The sequence below is a fragment of the Bison bison genome, unplaced genomic scaffold (genome assembly GCF_000754665.1).
Source record: "Bison bison bison isolate TAMUID 2011002044 unplaced genomic scaffold, Bison_UMD1.0 scf7180017864143, whole genome shotgun sequence".
NCBI lineage: Eukaryota > Metazoa > Chordata > Mammalia > Artiodactyla > Bovidae > Bison > Bison bison.
The window spans coordinates 6833179-6857525 of NW_011494715.1; the positions used below are offsets into that span (position 1 = coordinate 6833179).

At 44.4% G+C, this 24347-nt stretch overlaps 1 protein-coding gene across 1 annotated transcript in view; it reads left to right on the forward strand.

Moving 5' to 3' along the window:
- The window catches only part of NUGGC (nuclear GTPase, germinal center associated), a 45479-nt gene extending 35631 nt beyond the window's left edge, over positions 1-9848 (forward strand). The window contains exons 15-19 of the mRNA XM_010840295.1: positions 2005-2169; positions 4703-4860; positions 6567-6708; positions 8191-8299; positions 9192-9848. Coding sequence (XP_010838597.1) covers positions 2005-2169; positions 4703-4860; positions 6567-6708; positions 8191-8299; positions 9192-9412 — 795 coding nt within the window. The 3' untranslated portion in view covers positions 9413-9848. The remainder of the gene's footprint in view (positions 1-2004; positions 2170-4702; positions 4861-6566; positions 6709-8190; positions 8300-9191) is intronic.
- The last annotated feature ends 14499 nt before the right edge of the window (positions 9849-24347 follow it).

The window sequence follows — 24347 nt, forward strand, 5'->3', positions numbered from 1 at the left end:
TTCCCAGCCCTTCTGCTTCTTATCATTCTTTCCTTCTTCAATAAAGATTCGTTGAGAGTGAGCCATTGTGAGAATCTTGCCTGAGGCATTCCCTTTCATGACTTCTTTCTTCTTTCATTTTGCTTACCATCGACACCACAAATTTCAAAGAACCCAGCAAGCACTCTGAGAAAAAAGTCCTGCTTATAGAATTCTGGGGCTTCCCTCGTGGCTCAGGTGGTAAAGAATCTGTCTGTAACACAGGAGACCAGAGTTCGATCCCTAGGTCAGGAAGATCACCTGGAGAAGGGAATCGCAACCCACTCCAGTATTCTTACCTGGAGAATTCCATGGACAGAGGAGCCTGGTGAGCTACAGCATAGAATTCTAACTAGTGAAAACTCTGAAACTTCCCAGGGCATGCCTGAAATGGAATAGTTTCCATAGAGTTCTGAAACTCATCTATTCTGAGACTCAGAATGTAGAAGTTTGAGGCTATTTTCAGGATCATTCAGCTCCATTCCACTTAGTTCACAGACAATGCCCTTGAGGATTCAGGGATGATAAGTCATCCATGGAAACTCTCACCTCAATGCAAGAGCTGTTTCTGTCATCCGGTTTGGAATAGAATTTAAAATCCTATGCTATCCAGCCATTTCTCCATGCCACTCACTCATTCCATAAACGTATATGGACTGCACTCCCCGTGCCATGCCTGGAGTAAACAAGCACGAATAACAGTCTGTCTCCTCAGCAGGGTCCTGGCCCAGAGCAGGGAGACACGTGGCCTGAGGGAGATACAGCACAGCAGGGGTGTGCCAAGTGCAACGGGAGCCCAGGCAAGGGCACCCCAACTCTGCTCACCCCAACTCTGCTGGGGAGTCAGGGACAGCATGACATGAGAAGTGCCTTTTGAACTTTTTCTGGGAGGACAAGAACGTGGGCAGAGCCTGTGCACAGCCAGAAGGATGGCATATTTGGGGAACGGCAGCAAGTTCATGGGCAGCTACACGGGAGGACCTTTTGGGCAAAGAGAGAGCTGGCGATGCTGGAGAAATTGGTTGAGTTCTGGCCAAGAAGGGCCTTAAGTGCTGAGCTAAGGAGTGTGGCTTCTTTCCACTGCAGGTGGACACTGCATGGTCTCCAGGGTTCTCATACAGGGGCAGACACTACAAAGTTCCCAGTTTGGAACCTAGAGGTCAAGACAGCCTCTGGTGGTCACTCCCTTGTATATCTGAATTGACATTTCTTCCCTGATTAGGCTGTTCTCCTTTGAAGCAGGAACCAAGTCTTTATTTTAGTGGTCCTATAGCTCTGTTATTTATTCCAGAAGGTCACTGTTAGCCTGGGACTTGATAGAAGCATAGAATCCCAGGTGCTCGGGTTTGAACCAACTTGCCCAGTGAGTTCTATGCACATTTTTTCTCACACAAATTTGAGAAATCCTATCCTCCCAAACTGCACCAAGTTCATTAAATATCTGTCAAATCAGATGTCATTGGAAAAAATCTCTTTTAATAATGGCTGGATTTTTAAAAATATTTACTCTTTCCAATAGCCTAATGGATTATACCACTAAAATAAGTTGTAGGAGGCATATATTTGTTCTGTTCTCCAATCTCACAAGTGGCTTCCCTGGTGGCTCAGATGGTAAAGAATCTGCTGCCAGTGTAGAAGATTAAGGTTTGACCATTGGGTTAGGAAGAGCTCCTAGAGAAGGAAATGGCAACTCACTCCAGTATTCTTGCCTTGGAAATCCCAAGGACAGAAGAGCCTGGCAGGAGACAGTCCATGGGGTTGCAAAGAGTCAGACACAACTTAGAGACTAAGCACATACGTGTGCCAATCCCACAAAACTTAAGGAGATCTGTGGACTGGAGGATGCTTTACTGGGCGATGGGGCGAAGTCCACTGTGGGTGATTAGCTCAAGCTCAATCTGCACAGGCTCAGAGGAAGCAGACCTGGAAAAGCCGATGCCTATAGGGAGGGCATAACCTCATGCTCCTGATGGTCCTTGTCCCTAGAATGAATACTTGCACATGAGTGGCCTGCGGAGATTTGTGGAAGAGAAGATACAGTTGCTGGAGAAGGCCATTGACCAGTGTTTCGCCCACATAGCGCGGCCCCTGCAAGAAGGGATCTGGAACGCCAGGAGTTCCTACCGACGCATCCTTGGGGCGTGCCTGGTGGTGAGTGACCCCCTAAAGGGAAAAACCATGATATTTGGTGAGGTCTGTCTGATCCCTTGCCTACTTTTCTACTATCCCATTGCTTTCCAGAGAAATAAAGAGCTAGAAGAGATTGGGAGAGAGTGAAAATTGCACACAGGAAAGCATATTGAGTAACTGTTTGACTATGCATTGCAAGGACGCAGGGAAAGGTACATGGTTAGGGGGACTTAGGATCTGAGGGTCTTGCTTTGAATGCCAGCCCCACCAAACACCCTTTCTGTAGGCCTGGGTGAGGCCCTAAACCCACTTAAGCCTGTTGGATTTTTCTTCTATAAAATGGGGATGATAAATACTTGTCTAGTCTATTTCACAGGGTTGATGTAAGTATCAATTAGATACACAATAAGAAAGCATCCTGTAATCTCTCACTTGGCGTACAAATTGTTGTTTTATCTTTTAATTAGTTATGCGTGGTTTCTAAGGGATGGCTAGGAGGAGGAGATGGTTAGATAGCATCACCGACTCAACAGACATGAATTTGAGTGAACTCTGGGAGATAGTGGAGGATACAGGAGTCTGGTGTGCTGCAGTCCATGGGGTTGCAGAATCAGACATGACTTAGCAACTGAACAACAAGGGATGGGAGATAAGAAATGTGTATTGTTGTTTAAGCCATGAAGTTTGGGGTAACTGGTTTCATAGCAATAGGTAACTAAGTGACCCTAGGGAGAACTGTTTCCATAGGATGGTAGAAGATCCCAGATCAAAACAGTGAATGAGTAAGTGGGTGCTGAGCAAGTGAAGGCAGGAAGTGGGGACCAGTCCTCTGAGATGACGTACCTGGGGAGGAAGGAGCAGCATCAGGTATCTTCAGCTGTCACTAGGGCTCTATCCTAGGAACTATCCCCTCTCTCCTTAGCCCTTCAATGGCTTCTTTCTCTGGACTACAGACACACCTGGGCAGTTCCTATTGGATAAGCAACTTGCCTTTGTGATCAGACATTTGGGCAGATATGTATATACTAACATCATAACGTTATATGATATAGTAAAATAACCTAAATGTCTAGTGATAAGAGAATGGTTAAGTGCATTATGATGCATCCATATGATATTATGTGGTTGTTAAAATATTTTTTGGAAGTATTTGCAATGAATTCAGGAAATGCTCATTTTATAATATTAGGAGAAATGGCAGAATATTAAAATACAGATAGCTAGACAGGATAGATAGATGTGGGTAGATATAGTATGCTGCCAGTTGTACCATGCTACAACAGCCATTAACTTAAAATATATTCTCCTAAAACATACATCACTGATTAATGATCACAAGTGCTTCCCTGGTGGCTCAGATGGTAAAAGAATCTGCCTGCAATGCAGGAGACCTGGGTTCAATCCCTGGGTCGGGAAGATCCCCTGGAGGAGGAAATGGCAACCCACTCCAGTGTTCTTGCCTGGGAAATCCCCATGGACTGAGGCGCCTGGAGGGCTACAGTCCATGGGGTTGCAAAGAGTCAGACACAACTGAGCAACTAAATAACTACAACGACGATCACAAGGCCCTCTACTGACATTCTGGTCAGTGCTAACATATTTTATATTCTCTTATTCTTCTACTGAGAATCACCATGCGGCTAAAATCTGTTGACTCTAAAAGCTCTAGCTTCATAATAATTTTTCTCTTCTCATTTGTGAATTTATGTTTCTGGGAAAAAATATGACAAAGATATACACATCAAATCACATTTTATCAAATATTTAATAAAAAATATAAAACTCTGGGCTGTGCTTGGAAAATCTGAAACATACTTGCAGTGGAATCAGAGCACATTTGTATTTAAGAACTGCTCATTTAACACATGTTTACCAAGCATGACATATGCCAGGACCAGACGGTGAGGACGTCATGATGGATGAGACGCTGGGCTTAATCTCAACCAGCTGATGATCCATCGCCGCAGCCTGATGAGTAAAGAGACAAATGCGAAGCTGCTGTATGTGAGCAGAGACAGTAGAGGATGCTTTGGGAGCTCAGAGTGGAAGCTCCTGCTGACCAGAGGGGTGACTGCTATCCTCTTGTGTAGCTTAATAATGACTAGCTTAATTGGAAGATCATGTCTCTACTCTTCCCAGTAATTCTTGCTTACAGTGTTTGGGATCTAGACTAAAACATCCCCAATAGATCCTAAACTAGTACTCAAGTATTATTGATAATTTCATTTTACTAAAATTTAGACTAATTGAATGAGCTTCCCCGGTGCCTCAGTAGTAAAGAATCCAACCGCAAAGCAGGAGATGCAGGAATGTGCGTTTGATCCCTCTGTTGTGAAGATCCCTTGGAAGACAAAATACCTACCCACTCCAGTATTCGTGTCTAGAGAATCCCCTGGACAGAGCAGCCTGGTGGGCTACAGTCCATGGGGTCACAAAGAGTCGGACATGTCTGACTGACTGAGCATGCACGTGCACACACACACACGAGGCAGGGTACGTCTGATTCCATGAATTCTAGGTACCCACTAACTCTGTTATCTTACTGTTTATCCAGAGGAGTAGAGGAAACCAGGGCTTTCACCAGACTCTGAAAGCGGTTTGCCTGAAAAATGGCATCTATGCCTCCAGGACTCTTGCGAGAATTGATCTGAATGAAGCCATCACACAGCCCATCTACGAACAGATTGATCCCATTTTTGGGCGCATTTTTAGGTAAAGGAATCCATTTGGCTCCTCTCTGAACAAACATCCTAAGAATGCCTGGGCCAGAGTCTCATCTTCAAGAATTTGTTCTTGGGATCTGGAAGGGTCCAGAGTAGCTAGCAACTTGAGGAGGAAAACTCAGTCTTTGGCAAAACACAAAAGCCTTCTTGGTTGGGTTTACTTAAAATTTTCCGGTGGTGACCCGGAGTGCAGCTGGAGATACTACTTTGAGACTAATGTTATAATTCCTGTTATTTTTCAAATATCTCCTACAGGCAGCAGGGGATCCATTTTCTTATGGACCTGGGCCCAGGATAGGGTATTTTGGTTGGAGAGTGTGGACTTAAGGAAACACACAGTCTTCATAAATTTCCCTGAGTGAGAAAAGGAAAAATGGCTCAGGATGACTCTGCTTGTTCTTTGACACATGGCATGGGGTTTAGGGCCTGAGCCTTCACAGCGCCTGCTCCTTCCCTTCTTCCTTGGCCTCCAAAACCTCCTTCCACAGAAACAGAGTCTTCTATTCCTCACCTGTCTTCAGTCTCCATCCTTCACCTGGCCCGCCACCTATTTGAACCATTCAACTTTTGCTCAATGCTCCCTGCCCCCCAACCTTCCTTTAAATTTGTTTTTCATCATGCCATTCCACCTATGCCCACTCATCCTGTTTACATGTCTGTAGGGTAAACTCCAAATTCCTTGGAATAGACTTCAAGACATTCCACCTGCCTCCAATTGGCCTTTCCCACCCCTCCCTGCCCCCCCGCCTCCCCCCCGGCACTTTACCAATCTGAGGGCAGCAGAGAGTTACTGAGACATGCCAGGAACTATGCTAAGCACTTTGCATGCATCATGTTATCATATCCTCCCAAGAACCCTCTGAAGTGGCTCTGGTCTTTTTGCAAGTGAACACACTGCCATTGGGAGGAATCACACAGCTTTCCCCAGCCACTTGATGCACAGGTAGAGATCTAGGACTTCAAGCCTCTGCCCTCTTCTCTGCTCACCTGCTCACCTCATACCACTGGGATGTCCTGAAACTTAGTTCACTATGTCATCCCTGGGGAGAATGCTGCCTCCTCCTTTTCACCTCCCTAAACCTTACACAGGCTTCCTGGTGGCTCAGTGGTAAAGAATCTGCAGAATCGCCTGCAATGCAGGAGACATTGGGCTCAATCCTTGGGTCAGGAAGATCCCATGGAGGAAATGGCAACCCACTCCACTATTTTTGCCTGGAGAATTCCATGGACAGAGGAGCTTGGCAGGCTTCAGTCCATGGTGTGACTAAGAGTCAGACATGACTCAGTGACTAAACAACAGCAAACCTTGCCCATCTTTTAAGGTGTAGTTCATCCCACCCTTTCAAGTGGGAACATTTGAGTAGCAGAAGGACTCTGAGTTTTGAGGTCAAACAGATCAGTGTCTAAGGCCTGACCCTGCTACTCACTAGCCATGTGACTTTGAACACATTCTAGCAACCATTTCCAAACTTCAATTTCCTCATCCATAAAATGGGTGTCATTGCACTGACTTCATAGGTTTTATATCAAGGGCCTAGCACAGCACAGTGCTTGGAACATTATAGAAATTTTATAACTAATGATCTCATCCCCCTTCTCTTAAAAATGAGTAAAAGAATACCAGCTAGTTAATTCTTTGTTTTAATCCCACAATAGCTGCTGCTATCTCTTAACATTTTACTTTGCTTTCCTCAGGTCTGGGAAGACCACTGATGGTTCAGCTCTGATCCCCCACATAGATGCTTTTAAGCTCTCTCTGCAGGAGAAGATGACTGAAATTGGGATAAGAAATGGCTGGAAATATGACAGCTATAAAAATACTTTCCTGATCCAGGAGGTAAGATCCTTATAAAGTGAAGAGGGCGATGAGTTTAGGTAGTGGTTTTCTTCCCAGCACGATTTTGGAGGTTGCCTGTTTTTCCCTACTTGTTCCCTTGGAGTGTCTAGGCTCTGGGTAGGCCTAGTAACAGATGCTATGAGATCCAGAACATAGCAGGATGGAGGAGAGAGAAGTGATCCTGGAGGCAGTAAGCTTTGTTCCCCTGAAAAGCAGCCAATAATAAGTGCTGAGATTGTCATACAGACTCAGTTCCCAGGAAGTATCTTCGAAGAGTCTTTAGCTATATAAACATTTGAATCCACTTTTAACAGACTCACTGACTTCATTTTTGCCAATATCATGAAATACCATCCACGGCAGTGAAGTTTAAAGAAATGTCATTTTTTTTGCAGATTACTTTTTAGTTTTGAATCCTCAAGACTCTTATGTGGGACTCATTTTCTTAGTCTGGGCTGTCTTAGTCTATTTGGGCTGCTATAACAAAATACCATAGACTGGGAAGCTTACAAACAACAGACATTTCTCAGTATTCTGGAGGCCAGAAGTACAGGATCAAGGTGCAGGCAGATTTGGTGTCTGCTTGGGCCCACTTGCTGGTTTAGGGGTGGCTGTCTTTTTGCTGTGTGCTTACGTGGCAGAAGGGCACAGAAGCCCTCTAGGGTCTCTTCTATAAAGGGCATCATCCCAACTGAGAGGGCTCCATCTTGAGTCCTAAAAGCCTCCCAAAGGCCCTACCTCCTAAAGCCATCACACCGCATTTGTGCTCAGTTGTGTCTGACTCTTTGCAACCCATGGACTCTAGACCGCTAGGCCCCTCTGCCCATGGGATTCCCCAGGCAAGAATACTGGAGTGGGTTGTCATTTCCTTCTCCAGGGGATCTTTCCGACCCAGGGACTGAACCAGGTCTCTTCTACTGCAGGCAGATTCTTTACCATCTGAGCCATCACATTGGGGTTTAAGATTTCAGTGTAAGAATTTTGGAAGACCTGACTATGCACAGGCCCACAGCACAGGCCCAGCCCAAATTACACAAGAATCACCTGTGCCCCCTTACCCTTCCCACAGATGCCCCATCCCATAACCATGCGTGCCCCTGAGTCCAACTCTGCAAATACTTACTGAGTTGTCTGAGGCACCAGACACTACGGGAAGCGTTTTGGGATGTAAAGATGCTTAAGACAAAGTTTTGGAACTTCCCTGGTAGTCCAGTGGTTAAGACTCCGTGCTCCCAATGCAGGTGGCCTGGGTTCCATCCCTGGTTGGGGAACTAAGAGCTCATATGCTACAAAGCATGGCCAAAAAAAAAAAAAGACAAGACAAGGTTCCTGCCTGTGAGGGAGGAGCTCACAGCCTGGTAGCGGAGATGGGAACAGCCAACAGGAACCCGGGCAGGGGAAATGGTACAGCCCTCGGAAACCCCTGCCTTGCTTCTGTCAAGGGACTGTCACAAATAGCCTTTTGTTGATGTGGATTCTCAGATAAGTGCCATCCTGGGAGGCCTGGAGGAACACATCCTCAGAAAGAGGAGGAAGATCTATGAGTCTCTCACCACGTCTGTTCAGAACGACCTGAAGCCCTGTTATGAAGGTGGGGGCCCCAAGGGCAATGTTTCTGCCTCCTCCGGGGTCTGCCAGCTCCTTTAGCGTCCTGTCTGCTGTTCCCTCCTTAAAGCATTTGTCCTTCTATGTCCTAAGCCCCCATAACACTCTTGGTCTGCAAGTTAAAACCCAACAATTGCAAACGGGTGGGGAAAGGTCAGTCATGAACCGCTTTTATCTGTTTCCACTTCTTTCCATCCACCCTTCATCTAGACATCTTGCTTCTCTCTGCGTTGCATCGCAGCTAATTAAACTATAAAAGCCATTTATTGAATTCTTGTTCTTATTTTAAGTATCTGTAAACTCACTTGTCAACTTTTTCTTGGCTTGTTGGTCCCATTGATTTTGTTCTGGGGTGGGTGGTGGAGTTTGGAATTTCGTAACCTTCTGCTTACTCCTTAGGTTTTCTACATGAAAATGATCAAATATTGATTTTTTTGTATTATGTTATTCTATTTCCACAGTGTATAAAATGGTGCTACATATGTGACTATATATATACAAATACGTATGGTTATGTAGCTGTGTATACGTGTGCTCAGTCGTGTCTGAGTCTTTGTGACCCTATGGATTATAGTCCGCCAGGCTCCTCTGTCCATGGAGTTTCTCAGGCAAGAAGACTGGAGTGGGTTGCTGTTTCCTACTCCTGGGGATCTTCCTCACCCAGGGACTGAACCCATGTCTCTTGACTCTCCTGCATTGCAGGCAGATTTTTTAACCACTGTGCCACCTGGGAAGCCCCAGGTGTGTCTGTATGTGTGTCTGCATGTATATGCATATGTGTATGTATGTATAGTTGGTTTGCTTGTCTTTATTTCTGATGCTAAGGATATCTAAGCAAGTCCTTGCTGAGGTGTTACTGTGGCTGTCATTTTTGCCAGAGGCCGCACAGATCACAGGCAAAAAAGCATGTGAAAGAATGAAAGATGTCCTCAGAAGAGGGGTGGACCGGCAGGTGGCTGAGGGCATGTTCGAACGGGCGCAAGAAAGGATGCAGCACCAGTTCCAGCAGCTGAAGGTATTCGACTTATGCAGTTTGCATTCCGGTCCCAGAGGACTCCTTGGGGAGCACGGGAAGGAGGGGCAGAGATGGAGGAATTAGTAGTTGTTTGAGCCCAGATAGAGCCAAATGCCTTCTGCAAAGTGGGCTCGACTGACGCCCATGATGCCGGGGTAGGGGCCAGCCTCCACGCTGCTTCCACCTCTACCGCCATCACGTGCTGGCTCGCGCTTGTCTCAGTCTGTGACTTCAGAAACTCAGTGCCTCCAGGTGTCTCCTGCATCTTTCTCTTTCCTGAGTCATCACTAAGATCACTGTGATATCTCGAGGGGACCCTAAGCACTTCACAAACATGAGCTTATTGAATCCCCAACAAGTCGGTGAGATAAGGTGCTACAATCGTTCCCACTTTACAGATGAGAAAACTGAGGCAGACAGAGGCGTATCAACAGGTCACAGAGCTAGCAAGTTACAAGTGTGGGAATTTGGGACCAGGTAACCTAGCTCTGCTGCTGCTACTGCTTAGTTGCTTCAGTTGTGTCCAACTCTGTGCAGCCCCATAGACGGCAGCCCACCAGGCTCCCCCGTCCCTGGGATTCTCCAGGCAAGAACACTGGAGTGGGTTGCCATTTCCTTCTCCAATGCATGAAAGTGAAAAGTGAAAGTGAAGTCACTCAGTTGTGTCCGACTCTGAGCGACCCCGTAGACTGCAGCCTACCAGGCTCTTCCGTCCATGGGATTTTCCAGGCAAGAGTACTGGAGTGGGGTGCCATTGCCTTCTCCTAACTGAGCTCAAATTGATTGTGCCAGACCCCCCAAGCTCTTCACCTGCACTTACTCATGTAATCTCTTCATGACCTGTGAGGTGGGTGCTCTAGTTAGCATCCACTTTACAGATAAGAAACCAAGGCATGAGATTTTACATACACTGCTTAAGATCTTGGTAGGGAAAAGGATCTGAACCCAAACAGTTCTGCTCCAGACTCTGTTGTCAGTCATTACCTCTCTGTATAGAAGTCATCAAAAGACAAAGTAATACTTGGGTTGGTTACTTTTTTGCCCCTCCTGTTAGTACTGCAAAGAATAAGCTTTATTACACCAAATTCTCATTGCACTGTGATGTAAAGATACTTTTTCATGATTCCCATTTTATAGATGAGAAGACTGAGGTTTACAGAGGCCGCACGATTGATTCTAACCACCTGGTCTGAAGAGGCGTGAGAGCTTTGCCATAAGCAAGCTGGATGTAAATCCTGACCGTGGGACTTCGCTGGTAGTCCAGTGGCTAAGGCTCTGAGCCTCCAATGCAGGGGCCTGGGTTCAATCCCTGGTGAGGGAATTAGATCCCACACGCTGCAAGTAAGACCTGGTGCAGCAAAAAAAAAAAAAAATCCTGGCCCTGTCACTTTCTGGCTGCATAACCTTGGGGAAGTTATTTAAACTTTCTGAGCGGAGTAATTTCTATTCCTAGGTTGTGGAGACGATTAGGTTAGAGCCAGACTGCACAAACTGGCCCATGGGCCAGGGATGTTCCAGCGTCCATTTGGTACAGCTGTTACCTAAGAATGCTTTTTACATTTTTAAATGACTACAAAAAAATCAAAAGGAGAATAATATTTTGTAACATGTGGAAATGACATGAAATCCAAATTTCAGTGTCCACACCATCTTCCTGGCTCATAGCCATGCCCACCGCTTCACACTGCCTTTTACGCTCAGCAGGTTGAGTAGCTGCCACAGAGACCGCATGGCTTGCAAAACCGAAAATATTGACTCTCTGTCCTTTCATAGACAAAGTTGGCTGACCTCTGGATTAGGTGACAAATAGAAAATCTATGCTAGGTACTCAATAACTATTATTATAAATAACAATGAAAGCAATGATGTATCATTTGAAATGTCCAGTAGATCTGAAGTCAGTGTTCAAAATTATACTGAATCTTGTCTTTATTTGAAGTGAAAAGAAAAATCTTTTGTCCACTGAGGGACTCAGAGGAAGATATAGGGAATTAACATGTATTTATTAAGTATTATTATTTTTTTTTGATGTGGACTGTATGTAAAGACTTTACTGGATTCGTTACAACATTGCTCATGTTTTGGGTTTTTGGCCTTGAGGCATGTGAGGCAGCCCTCTGCACCCGCTGCATTTGAGGGTCAAGTCCCAGCCACTGGACTGCCAGGTAAGTCCCAACACTTTATTAAATAGAAAGCAAACAGGAACAAATAGCTTATATCCTCAAGGTCTATTATCTCTACTTAATCCCAGTTGTCAGCTGTTCTTGCCTGCAAATATGTACAGTTTTCTTCTTGGCATAAGCACTTCTACAGACTTTACATTTTTTGAAGGCTATATATATATTTTTATAGTCTACCCTCAAATTAAAGGAGAGCTCAGAGTCCAATAATGGAGCAATAATGAAACGAGCTTGGGCACATTTACTATTCAATAAAGTCACACCTAGCCTGTACAAATGAGAATTAAGACTTTGCAGCAATATCGGAAACTCATTATAATAATTGATACAATATGATAGATATTTTGTAGAAACATGGAAAAATGTATTTGTGTGTGTATACAAAACATATATATAAAACATTTTTATACATACATATATATATAATTACAAAGAAATATGTCCTAAAATGTTGGTATAAATTATCTCTGCATTATGGAGTAACTTTAATTTTCTTCATTATAAGTTTATAGGTTTCTGTATTTTTTGGTTTTTCTATAATGAGTATAAGCTATTTTTACATTATGGAAAAACATTAAGAGAAAAAGTCAGAACCATAATTGCAGGATTCCATGATTCTAATTGAGAAAAATATACACTTAAGAAAAAAGACTATAAATGAACACAAAAAAACCCAGAATTGTTTCATAGAGGGTGAAATGCAATAGACCATGTTGTTAGCTTTCTAAGTAAAAAGGATAGAAAACGTTATCATTATTGATCCCACATCTTGTCATTTATTATTGTAAAATGGTAATTCTGTATATCTTATTCATACAAAGTTTGTTGAAGACAATATAGCTTTCAACAGAAATTTAAAATTATGCTTACATTCCACCACCTTCTGTTATTTTAAGAATGCATTTTCTTCCCCTTACACAATTACAATCAACTTAAACTTACTTATTGTGTATTTTTTTTTTTTTTTAATTTAACTCATGTTACTAGTTTGGCAAGTATTACTCCCTATTGAAAGCAAGAGGAATGTTTTCTAAGTGACCAGTTGTCACATTTCTAAACTAAATCAAACCTGTTTTCCCAGCTTATAAGTAAGCTTTTAATTATGCAAATAGAAGTACAACCTAAAGAAACAGGAGAGGGACATATGACTAATTAATGCAGGTGAACATAATGCTTTCTTTCCATGTGAGCATATGTTTCACTAACCAGGTGATGTTAAAGTTAAAACTAGGCAGGTTTATCAGCACATGATTAAAGACCTTCGCATCTAGCTGAACTAAACCATAAAAGGATCTGCCCTTTGTGTTTCTCCACAGGCATCTTGAGTTGAGCTTATACACTCTAGAAGCTCAAGGTAAAAAGATTCATGCTCCTCAGTGTTCACAGAGGACTCATTTTCTGATGACTCTGTTCTGCATCATCACAGATTGCAGCTTAAAGAAACACTTAAATGCATGTGTATTAAGGTATTAGTTGCTACTGCTGAGTGGCAGGATTTCAGGTGATTTTTTTCCATTTACTTCTCTATGTTTTCTCATTTTCTTCTATGACCACGGACTATATTCATAAGTGAAATAAATAAACAGCACAAAAATAAAATACTTAATGTATCATTTCATTCACTCAGCAGCCCAGCGTGGCTCATGCTGGGCACTCCTTCCCTGAAAGCCAGGCAGCACAGCCAACATGGTTTACCTCGATCATTGGATGGAGCTGTGGATAAATGGACTCATAAATGGGAAAAGCATTCTGCAAAGCACAAAGCCGTTTAAAAAAAAAAAAAGACTCTCAGGACTTTCCTGGTGGTCCAGTGGTTAAGACTCTCTGCCCCCAGTGCAGGGGGTGTGGTTCAATCCCTGGTCGGGGAACTATGATTCCACATGGGCTCAGCATGGCCAAAAACAAAAAAAAACTTTTCAAATAAGGCACTCATAATCGTATACGCCCAAGCGGGTCATTTCGTTCTCCTTGGGTGAACTCCAACAGGTGTGCGAAACCCAGCTTTGCCAATAGTTGGATGTCTTATTTTTCATTGTGTGCGTCTCAATTCTGCCCTGATGTTGAGGAAGCCACTGTAATGCATGAACAACAGATGTGGCTGTGTGCCCATAAACATTCATTTATGGACTCTGAAGGTTACATTTCATATGGCTTTCATGGGTCTTAAAATATTTTTTCCAGTTATTTAAAAATGGAAAAACCGCTCTTCCCTTTTTTTGTCGTTCAAGGTAGATGGCAGGATGTCACGTGTGGATGATGCAGAGTTCTCTCCTGAAGGATGTGAAAAGGGTGGGGCTTCCCTGGTGGTCCAGAGGGTAAAAAATCCACCTTGGAAGGCAGGGGACGAGGGTTCAATCCCTGGTCGGGGAACCAAGGTCCCACATGCTGTGGCTGCTGAGCCTGTGTGCTCTGGAGCCTGTGTTCCACAATGAGAGATCCCGCATGCCACCACAACCGAGACACACACAGCCAAATAAAAAAACAAATAAATAAAAGGATGCAGAAGACAAAGAGGGAGAAAGGCCCTCCTGTCCAGGTTCCCAGCGTTCATCATCCTGGCAGCACCATCCAGTTCTTGCCAAATCTGTGTATTCACTAGTTTACTTAATACGCACAAAACAGTCTAACTCATGCTTCGTTTTTTTGCTTGTGTCTATTTTAAAAGGGGATTTTATCCATCACTGTCATGAATGGAAAACTCAGTATCAGTTATCGTAATAGAAGGTAACAGAGCAAGTGAATTTTAAAAAATGAAATTTTAGTTAGGCACGCTCATCTACTGCAACGTTATTGCCTAAGCCCTGCTGTCTCTCTGTTAAACAGGAAATCAGTGAGTGTGGAAAGCCGCCAAGGATCCATCAACACCAAACAGAGGCTTTCTCCTTAATGTCATCAGGCAGATGGAAGGTGCGTGCTTTGGTATCGTTGAATGGCACGCACACATCCCACCAGGCCGTGCCCTTGAGCCCACTCCTTACTCTGGGGAAGCTGACCTTGCCAGAGTTTCCTGAAGTACATCCCACTTTGGTGCATGCATGTGTACACGCTCAGTTGTTCAGTCGTGTCTGACTCCGTGACCCCATGGACTGTAGCCCACTAGGCTCCTCTGTCCATGGAATATTCCCGGCAAGAATACTGGAGTGGGTTACCATTTACTCCTCCAGGAGATCTTCCTGACTCAGGGATCGAACCTGCGTCTCCTGCATCGGCAGGGGCCGATTCTTTAACTCTGAGCCACCTGGGAAGCCGTATTCCATGATGATGGGCATTTAACTGGTTCTCCAATCCAAGACTTGCTTCGGTGACTATGTCCTGAGTGAAGGGCAAGTTCACCTTCCTTACTAATAACTTAACCTACAATTAAAGCGTGGTTTGTGGGCATTAGAACAAACGACCGGGCTGTAAAACCCCACTGAGTGTGTCCCAGAGAACAAAGCTAGGGATTGTCTTTAATAAAGAAATGAGAATTTCTAATTAGCTTTCTCGTTTGTGTAGGGGAGGATCATATCTATCATCAGGCTTAGAAAGTTAATTTGCAACCTCATTCTTATAAGTTTTTGGGTCCCTTCCATACGTCGTCTCCACTTTAGGGCTTTTAGTATTGAATTCATTGTGGGAGTTTTCCTCTAGTTCAATTTTAGGGCCAAAGAATGCCTGTTGTTTTTTTTTTCCCTCTCCTAGGCAAATGAGATTAAATTCATGTTCAAATTTTGTGCGAAGTTTACCAACATTTCCCGCTCTTTATTTTTGCTCTGGGTTTCAGAGTAAAATTTTGTCTTGTTCTTTTAACATTATAATTGCTACTCAGGATGCTAGGTTGTAATTTTGCTCTTATGTAAATTACATCACTTCAGTAGCAAAGCCCAGCAAACAGTATTTATTTCCTTCCTCCGTCTTGGAAACCGATTCCATTTGAAAAATGAAATGCAGAAACTAATGAAAGCGAGACCCACTATCTGCCTTGATCTGGCTGATCTGATTTTAAACCAGCCTGCAGAGGAAAGAACAGACAGAAATGATGCAATCTAGCTAGCATTCTTGGCTGTTTCTGACCATCCAGAAGCAACATGACTAATATGTCAAGTGAAAAAATGTTTCCTTGATTAAAATCATAACAACATATTATGTGTAATAACAGGGAGTATACATGACTCAGATTCCAGAAATGTTAGAAACGGGAGGCTCAGTAACAGACAGCAACCAGTGGGGAACTGCTCTGCTGGAGGGGGTGTTTGGGAAAAGCTTGCCAATTGCACGTTGAAGTTAAACAGGAGCCTAACTTAATTCTTATTCCGAGTGAAGAGTAGTGTATTATATCCTTGCAGCTGAGAGGGATACTGAAAGCCCTAAAGAAAATAAGTGTCTTTAACAAGATAGAAGTTTATTTTCTTTCCACTGAAAGCTAGGTAGGTGGTCTAGGGCTGCTATGAACTCGTTGGACCCAAGCTGCTTCTCTCTCTCCTCTGCTTTGCAGATTCAACTGACCTCATGGCCCAAGATGGTAGCAGCCAAGTTCCAGAGAGCAAGACTGAGGAAGGGACAGGGACAGAGGGCAGCAAAGTCACTCGCCTGCCGTTTCTTTACACATCCTGCTGGTCAGAATGTAGTCACAGGACCGCAGCTAGACTAGAAAGGGGGGCCTTGCCAGGTGGCACAGTGGTGAAGACGGCCTGCCAACGCAGCAGACATAGACTCGATCCCGGGTCCGGAAGGAGATGGCAACCCACTCCTGTGTTCTTGGCCTGGAAAATTCCACAGACAGAGGGGTCTGGCAGGCTACAGCCCACGGGGTCATAAAGAATCAGACACAGCTGAGCAACTAAGCACACAAACTTTAGAAAGCAGGCTTGGAAATGTAGTCTCGTCTCTTTTCTTGGTGAAAATTTTCATCCCAGCTGAAAATTCTACTATGTGGAAGAAAGATAAGATCTTGAGGAACAACTTAAAAGTTTCTAGCAAAACAAAATTATCTTTCTGGATTTAGCCTAAATGTTAATAGGCATAAAGAAAACCATTCATTTATTCATTCACCTGCTTAACTCAACAAATACCGGTCGAGCACATACTATGTGCTAGGCACTGTTTTACGGAGAAGGCGATGGCCCCCACTCCAGTACTCTTGCCTGGAAAATCCCAGGGATGGAGGAGCCTGGTGGGCTGCAGTCCATGGGGTCGCTAAGAGTCGGACAGGACTGGGTGACTTGACTTTCACTTTTCACTTTCATGCATTGGAGAAGGAAACGGCAACCCACTCCAGTGTTCTTGCCTGGAGAATCCCAGGGACGGAGGAGCCTGGTGGGCTGCCGTCTATGGGGTCGCACAGAGTTGGACATGACTGAAGTGACTTAGCAGCAGCAGCAGGCACTGTTTTATGGGCCAAGTTATCCCGGTGAGTAAAGCATGATTCCCTGCCCTCAGGGAGCTTACATCCTAGCAGGGAGGGAAAGACCAAAAATAGTAAATGTAAGCGGTTACACTACATCCTATATTAAGAGATACAGATTATTATAGCAGAAAAGAGGGACATCCCTGGTGGTCCAGGGGCTAACATTCTGCGCTCCCAGTGCAGGGGGCTGGAGTTCAATCCCGGTTCTATTTATTTATAAATAGGGGATTTATTCATAAATAAATAATGGAACAGCTAACCTCCCTGCTAGCATGTAAACTCCCTGAGGGCAAGGAGTTGTGTTTTATTCACCAGGATGACTTAACCCTTGAAACTGCCAAACACATAGTCTGTGCTCAACCAGTATTTGTTAAGCAACTGAATGAATAAATGAGTGGTTTTCTTTATGCATATGAATCTTTAGGCTAAATCCAGAAAGATTTAGCCTAAAATTGTTTAAAATAAAAATTGTCTCGTTATAAACTTTGGACCCTCAAGATCCCATCTCTCTTCCAGGGACCGAACTAGACCCCACGTGCTGCAACTAGAGACCCCGAGAGCCACAATCAAGAGCCGGCACGGTCAAATAAATAAGAAAATTAAAATAAATATTAAAAAAATAATTATAGCAGAAAATAATAACGGCTGCTGGAGTCAGTGGGAGTGGCTACGATATTATGTAGGTGGTCAGGAATGGGTCTCCCTGTGCAAAGACTTGAAGGAGGAGAGGGAGTGAGTCTTGCAGAAATTGGGGGGAAAAGGCTTCCAGGCGCCCGAAACAGCCAATGCAAACATTCAAAGTTGGGAGCATGCATGATTGAGTGCTATGCGCAAAAGGAGCAGGAGACCAGAGCTGGCTGGAGCAGAATGAATTTTAAGATGAAATCAGAGAAATAATAGGAAGCTAATTCATTTGGGGTGGGCTCTTACAACTCCTGGGCTTCCCAGGTGGCTCAGTGGGTAAAGAACCTGCCTGCAATGCAGGAGACGTAGGAGTTACGGGCTCGAGTCCCAGATCAGGGAGATCCCCTGGAGTAGGGCATGGCAACTCACTCCAGTATTCTTGTCTGGAGAAGCCAATGGACAGAGGAGCCTGAAGGGCTATAGTCTGTAGGGTTGCAAAGAGTCGGAACGACCAAAGCGACTGAGCACACACTTACAGCTGTTACAGGTGCTTTGACTTTTCCTCAGAGTGGAATGAGAGCTGTTACAGTGTTTGAACTGGTAGAGTTCTACATACATAGAATTTATAAATAAATAGACGCACCCACATTCAGGGTGTCGACTAAAAATGTCATCGCTACTGGGGTGCATGAATTAAACTGGAGATCACTGGTGAAACCTATTTTCTGCACCTGTGTAAGAAACACTGAGACACAACGGTATTCTACCAGATGAAATTTCTGATCAGAAAATTTTATTTATGAGCAATATTGGGCCATCATGGGTGGTAACAACCATTCACTAACAGGACGAGATGGTTGGATGGCCTCACCGATTCAAAGGACATCAGTTTGAGCAAGCTCCAGGAGATAGCGATGGACAGGGAGGCCTGGTGGCTGCAGTCCATGGGGTTGCCAAGAGTCGGACACGACTGAGTGACTAAACAGCAAAAGCAGTTACTCAGAACTCACTATGGCTGGACTGATCCAAGTCCTTTATCCAGGTTAACCTGTTACAGCCTCACAACCAGAGTATTATTGTCCCTTATTTTATAGGTGAGGAAACAGAGAAGTCAAGTGACTTGTCCAAGGTCACACAGCTATCAAGTCATAAAGCTGAGACTGGACCCCAGGCTTGTGCAGAGCCCCTGCTCTTAACACTACACCCAACCATGCAGCTGAGATGATTCAGAGGCCTGGTGTGTCCTGTAGGATAAAGCCCTGCTTTAAGAGCAAAGTGGGCTCCCTGCCTTTCCAGGTCTGTGAATCTTGATGTGAGTATGATTTGCTGATCTAACGTCTGAGAGCCTGTGTGCAGGAAGGTGCCCAGTTTGGGGCCACGACTGCAGGGTCATGACGATGGCCTGGTCGGGTGGTATTTCTGGCACGCTGTCCATCGCGTTCAAGCCAAGCCTCCGGAAGCTACGTCGTTCTTTATCTTTTGTGATGCGACTCCTCTAGTTTGCTATGTAAACGCTGCTACTGGCACCATGCTCATCTCAGATGTCACACAGAACACTGGGTAAGGCAGGATCGTGTGTCAGGGAAGACCTGGGTTTGAATCGCAGCCCTGGCCCTTGACCGCTGTGTGACCTTGGGCAACCGCTTGACCTCTCTGTGTCTCAGGCTCTTCCATGTGGCCCCCACCTCGAGGGTTCGGGGAGGGTTAAATCAGATCATGCAAGTAAAAAGTGAGTAGTGGGTGCCTGCCCGCAGTTGTTATTACCGCTTTGAAAGCTTTGTCACCTGTCTGCTATTCACCTGTAAAGCCTGAGTAATCAGTCAGAAAAGTCAAGGGATAATCCACAAGTTCTTGTACTTCAGTGACTTGAAATTCTTTCCTTCCTCACACAGTCAGTTCTGCTCTAACCCCTGTTTTGAAAACACAGGGGGCTTGGGTTACATTCCTGGTCAGGGAGCTAGATCCTACATGCCTCAACTAAAAGTCTTGCATGTTGCAGCTAAAAATCCCACATGCCACGATGAAGGCTGAGGACCCCAAGTGCAGCGACCCAGGCCAGGCACAGCCAAAAAGTCAGGTAACTCTTCTCCCTTCACATCACAGTTCCTCACAGGTGCAACCTTCCAACGCCACTTCTGCAAGCAGAGTTGAGGTCTTTTTCAAAGTAAAGCATTATTTATTACAGTATTTATATACTTCTTAACAATTTAATGATGATACATTTATAATTCGGTTCCTGTCCCGATGAGGTTTTTCAAGGCTGTACCCACTCCCATTTTTTTCCAGCAGCTGTATGGTTTTTATTGGGCAGTTCTGCAGAGCACAGTGATTTTTTAGGAACACAGAACTGGCTGCATTACCAAATGAATTGCATGCTTATTGCAGAAAATCTAGGAAAAGGTTAAGAAGAAGGAAAAAGAGAGAAAAGAGAGCAAAAATCGCCCGTAGTTCCTCCCTGCCAAAAGAAATCACATCTCCTAATTTGTTTTCTGTGCCTTTACACACACACACAACCATACATACATCAGCCACACACACAACTACACACAGTCAGTCAACATCACTTTTCTAGTCCTCTCCCTCTTCAGATGCAACAAAATGCATCCCATTCACTAAATCTTTATCTGCAACTTTACTATTAGCAAATATTGTGCCATATTCCATTGCATAGATGGACCATATTTTCGTTTAAAAACATAAGCAATATTTTTTCTTCTCTAAAAGAAGACATTTGAAGTAAATAACTTAAAACATTACAAGGTTCTATCATGTACGAAGGAAGAGGTTCTCATAATCTCACCTCAACCAGCCATCTGGCAAATCATGGGATTTAACAGAGGGGAAAACCAGGCACTGAAGGTGCTCTCAAGAAAGTGATGCTGTAGTGAGGGAGAAAGATATCAGTCAAGGAAGCTCACAAGGCAATATAAAATTATAGGATCTAGTGACTGCTATGATGCTGGGGAGGGCTTCCCTTGTGGCTCAGCTGGTATCCACCTGCAGTGCAGGAGACCTGGGTTCAATCCCTGCGTTGGGAAGATCCCCTGGAGAAGGGAGAGGCTATCCATTCCAGTATTCTGGCTTGAAGAATTCCATGGACTGTATAGTCCATGGGATTGCAAAGAGTTGGACACGACTGAGCGACTTTCACTTTCATGATGCTGGGGAAGCGTGAGGGCGGGAAGAGAAGGGGGCAATAGAGGATGAGATGGTTGGATGGCATCATTGACTCAATGGATATGAATTTGAGCAAACTCTGGGAGACAGTGAAGGACAGGGAAGCCTGGCATGCTGCAGTCTTTAAGATCGCAATGAATCGGATATGAGTGACTGAACAACATGTAGAAAATGTGCAGTTTGCAACTAGGGGCTACCACAGGAGACCAAAAGTGTGTGTGTGTGTGTGTGTGTGTGAGAGAGAGAGAGAGAGAGAGAGAGAGAGAGAGAGAGGGAGAGGGAGAGAACACCTCCCTGGAGCCAGTACTGCCCGAGAGAACTATCAGCCAAAGTATAATGCGTCCTCTTCCAGTTTGATTTTTCTGTAATGCACATAGTAATTTTTTTTTCTTTTCTAGAAATGGACCATGCTTATTAATTTGCCTTTTTGTCCAACAGTATCCTTAAGGCAGCTTTTCAAGGTCACATAACACGCTAGGTAAGACCCTGGCTCCTGGATTCAAATCTTGGCTCTGCCGTTCACTGACTGTCCACTTGGGCAGGACGTGTAGTCTTGCCCCAGTGTCTTAACCTACAAGCTGGCAAGGATGGAAGGGTTGTTAAAAGGATTGAAAAAGGAGATGACGTATGTAAAACTCTCAGCACTCAGCAAATGTTAGGTATTAGTTTGATGGTTGCGTGCTTTTCATCTGTTTAAATCAGGATTTCTCAGTCTCGGGAGTATTGACATTTGGGGTCAGATACTTCTTTGTGGTGGAGGCTGTGTTGAGAATATTTAGCAGAATAATTGGTCTTTTTCCCACTAGATTCCAGTAGCAGGACCCTAGTCATCACCATCAGAAATGTCCCCAGATGTTGACAAATGTCTCTGGGGGTGGAGAGGACAAAAATTGCCCCTGGTTGAGAACCACTGCTTTATATACATGCTTAACTTTAAAAATATACATATAATATATATAATATAGAATATGCAATATATATGTAGTATAGAATGTATATGTTATATATTATAAATCATTATTTAATAACATTATTAACATAAGATAGTATTTACTGTAAATACATCTGTTTATAAATAACATACACATAAGTATGCATATGTAATATATAAAGACAAGTGAAATCTAAAATACATATAAACGGGGGCTTCCCTGATAGCTCAATTGGTAAAGAACCCGCCTGAAATGCAGGAGACCCTGGTTCGATCCCTGGGTTGGGAAGATCTACTGGAGAAGGGATAGGCTACCCACTCCAGTATTCTGGCCTGGAGAATTCCCTCCATGGAGTCACAAAGAGTTGGACATAACTGAGCGACTGGTAGTTTAGTAGCTAAGATTCCGTGCTCCCAATGCAGAAGGCCTGGGTTTGATCCCTCGTCAGGGAACTAGAACCCACATGCCACAACTAAGAATTTGTATGCCGCAACTGAAAAAAAAACCCCATGTGCAGCAACAAAGATTGAAGATTCCGTGTGCCGTAACTAAGACGTGGCGCAGCCAAATAAATAAATAATTTAAAAATAATACATATAAACATATGTAAAAATATACTTAAATTTATTTTTAATCAAGGAAAGTATGGATGAGAACAGTTGAAAGTTTGAAAAACAAACAAAAACTCGCGGATACAGAAAAGAAAAATCTAAAAAAATAAAGGCAGTCCAAAACGTGAGCAAAGGTGGTTTCTGATTTCTACCAAAGCGAAATGTGGACCAGATGGAGGCAGGGGATGAGTCGGGCTCATAGAGGAATGCAGTTTGCTTTGGGGAAAATAAGCTATTACGTGTGTGTCTGAGTGAGTGTGTGTGTGTGTGTGTGTGTCCCGAGTAGGGGGAGGGGGAAGGGTGGCCAACGTGATTTCTTGGTCAACGACCTCTTGGTAAAGACAGACAGGCAGGCTTGGAAGCACTTCTGGGAAGAAAAACCACACTTGCAGCTACACAACCCACTTTCAGTTAAAATAAATCTCACTTTCCACTTTAAAGCAAAAGACGCAGGAAGCATTTAATAACGGTGATTCCCCAAACTGAACAATGAGTCTGAGCCACTCTCTTCCTGCCCTTGCTCCAGTTTGAGTTTTCTCTCCTGGGACAGTGCCAGACTCAGGATGAAACTGGCTGCTGGGCGGGGGCGTGAAGGCTCTGCTCTGTCTTGTTGAAGGAGTCTTGGACGGTGGGGGGCACCGGAAACATCAGTAATAACACTTACCCCGTGTTTTCATGTGTCACACCCTGTCCTAAGCTCGTCATATGAACTGGCTCCTTCCTTCCACATGCAAAGCCCAGAAGACAACCTGATTACGTCCATTTCACAGACGAGGACACTGAGGCACAGAGGGGAGACACAGCAGGTGCTGCAGCTTGCAGGTGGCAGTGCTGGGATTGGAAGCCCAGCAGACTGCCTCCAGAGCCCGACACTTCCCCAGCAGACTGCCTCCAGAGCCCGACACTTCCCCAGCAGACTGCCTCCAGAGCCCGACACTTCCCCAGCAGACTGCCTCCAGAGCCCGACACTTCCCCACAACAGTAGGTCTCCAAGGTGGCGGGCGGTCCGTGGGTATTTCTACCCCCAGAGGACACCTGGCAATATTTGCAGGCGTTTTCAGTTGTCACAGCTTGAGGAGTGCTACAGGATTCTAGAAGGTAAAGCCAAGGATGCTGTTAACCTCCTACCAGGCTCCAGGCAGGTTCCTGCCTTGAATCATTCAGCCCCAAATGTCAGTGATGGGGCTTCCCAGGTGCTGCAATGGGATAAACCCGCCTGCCAGTGCAGGAGGCTCTAGAGACATGAGTTCAATCTCTGAGTTGGGAAGATCCCCTGGAGAAGGGAATGGCTACCACTCCAGTATTATTCCTTGGAAAATTCTATGGACAGAAGGAACCTGGCAGGCTAAGTCCATGGGGTCCCAAAGAGTCGGGTACGACTAAATGAGTGAGCTCACACACACAAATGTCAATGGTATGGCTATGAAACCCCATTCTATACTCTTTCAAGAAAAGATAAGACCATTATTCTTCTAGAATTCTTGAAACTTAGTTTGCACGTCTTCTACATTACAAATAACAATTGGATAATAATTGTGCTCATTGGAAAAACAAAAGACATTCATAAAGGAAAAGATGATTATAAAGAAAAGTTTATAAATGAAAGATTTTCTCCTCAGTCCCATGGCCTGGGATAAACACTGTTAACAGATTGGCATATTCTCATTTTTTCTACTTGTGACATCTTTCAGTCTATCTTCTTATCTACATATCTCTGTCCCCCACCCTTGGTCAAAAATAGAAGCCATTGGTATGCATACCTCTATGCATATCTTTTCTTGCCTGTCTTTTACTCAGAACTCCAGACCACAAGCCTCTGCATCTGCTGTTTGATGGAACGTTCTTCCTCCAGGTAGGTATCTGTTGGCCTGTATCCAACAGACACTGAGATCAGAGCTCATCTCCATAGGAGGGTGGTCCTGGACTTCCCCACGAAACTAGTGCCCTCTTCCACCTCCATTCTTCACCTCCTTGACTTCGTTGGCTTTACTTCTCACCTCTGACATCTGGCTGGACACTCACTTGTTAATTTCTTCACTGGTTGTTCCTCCCCAGAACACTGGTTAGATGGTGGCAGAGACCGTGTGTCTTTCAGAGTACTGTGTCCCA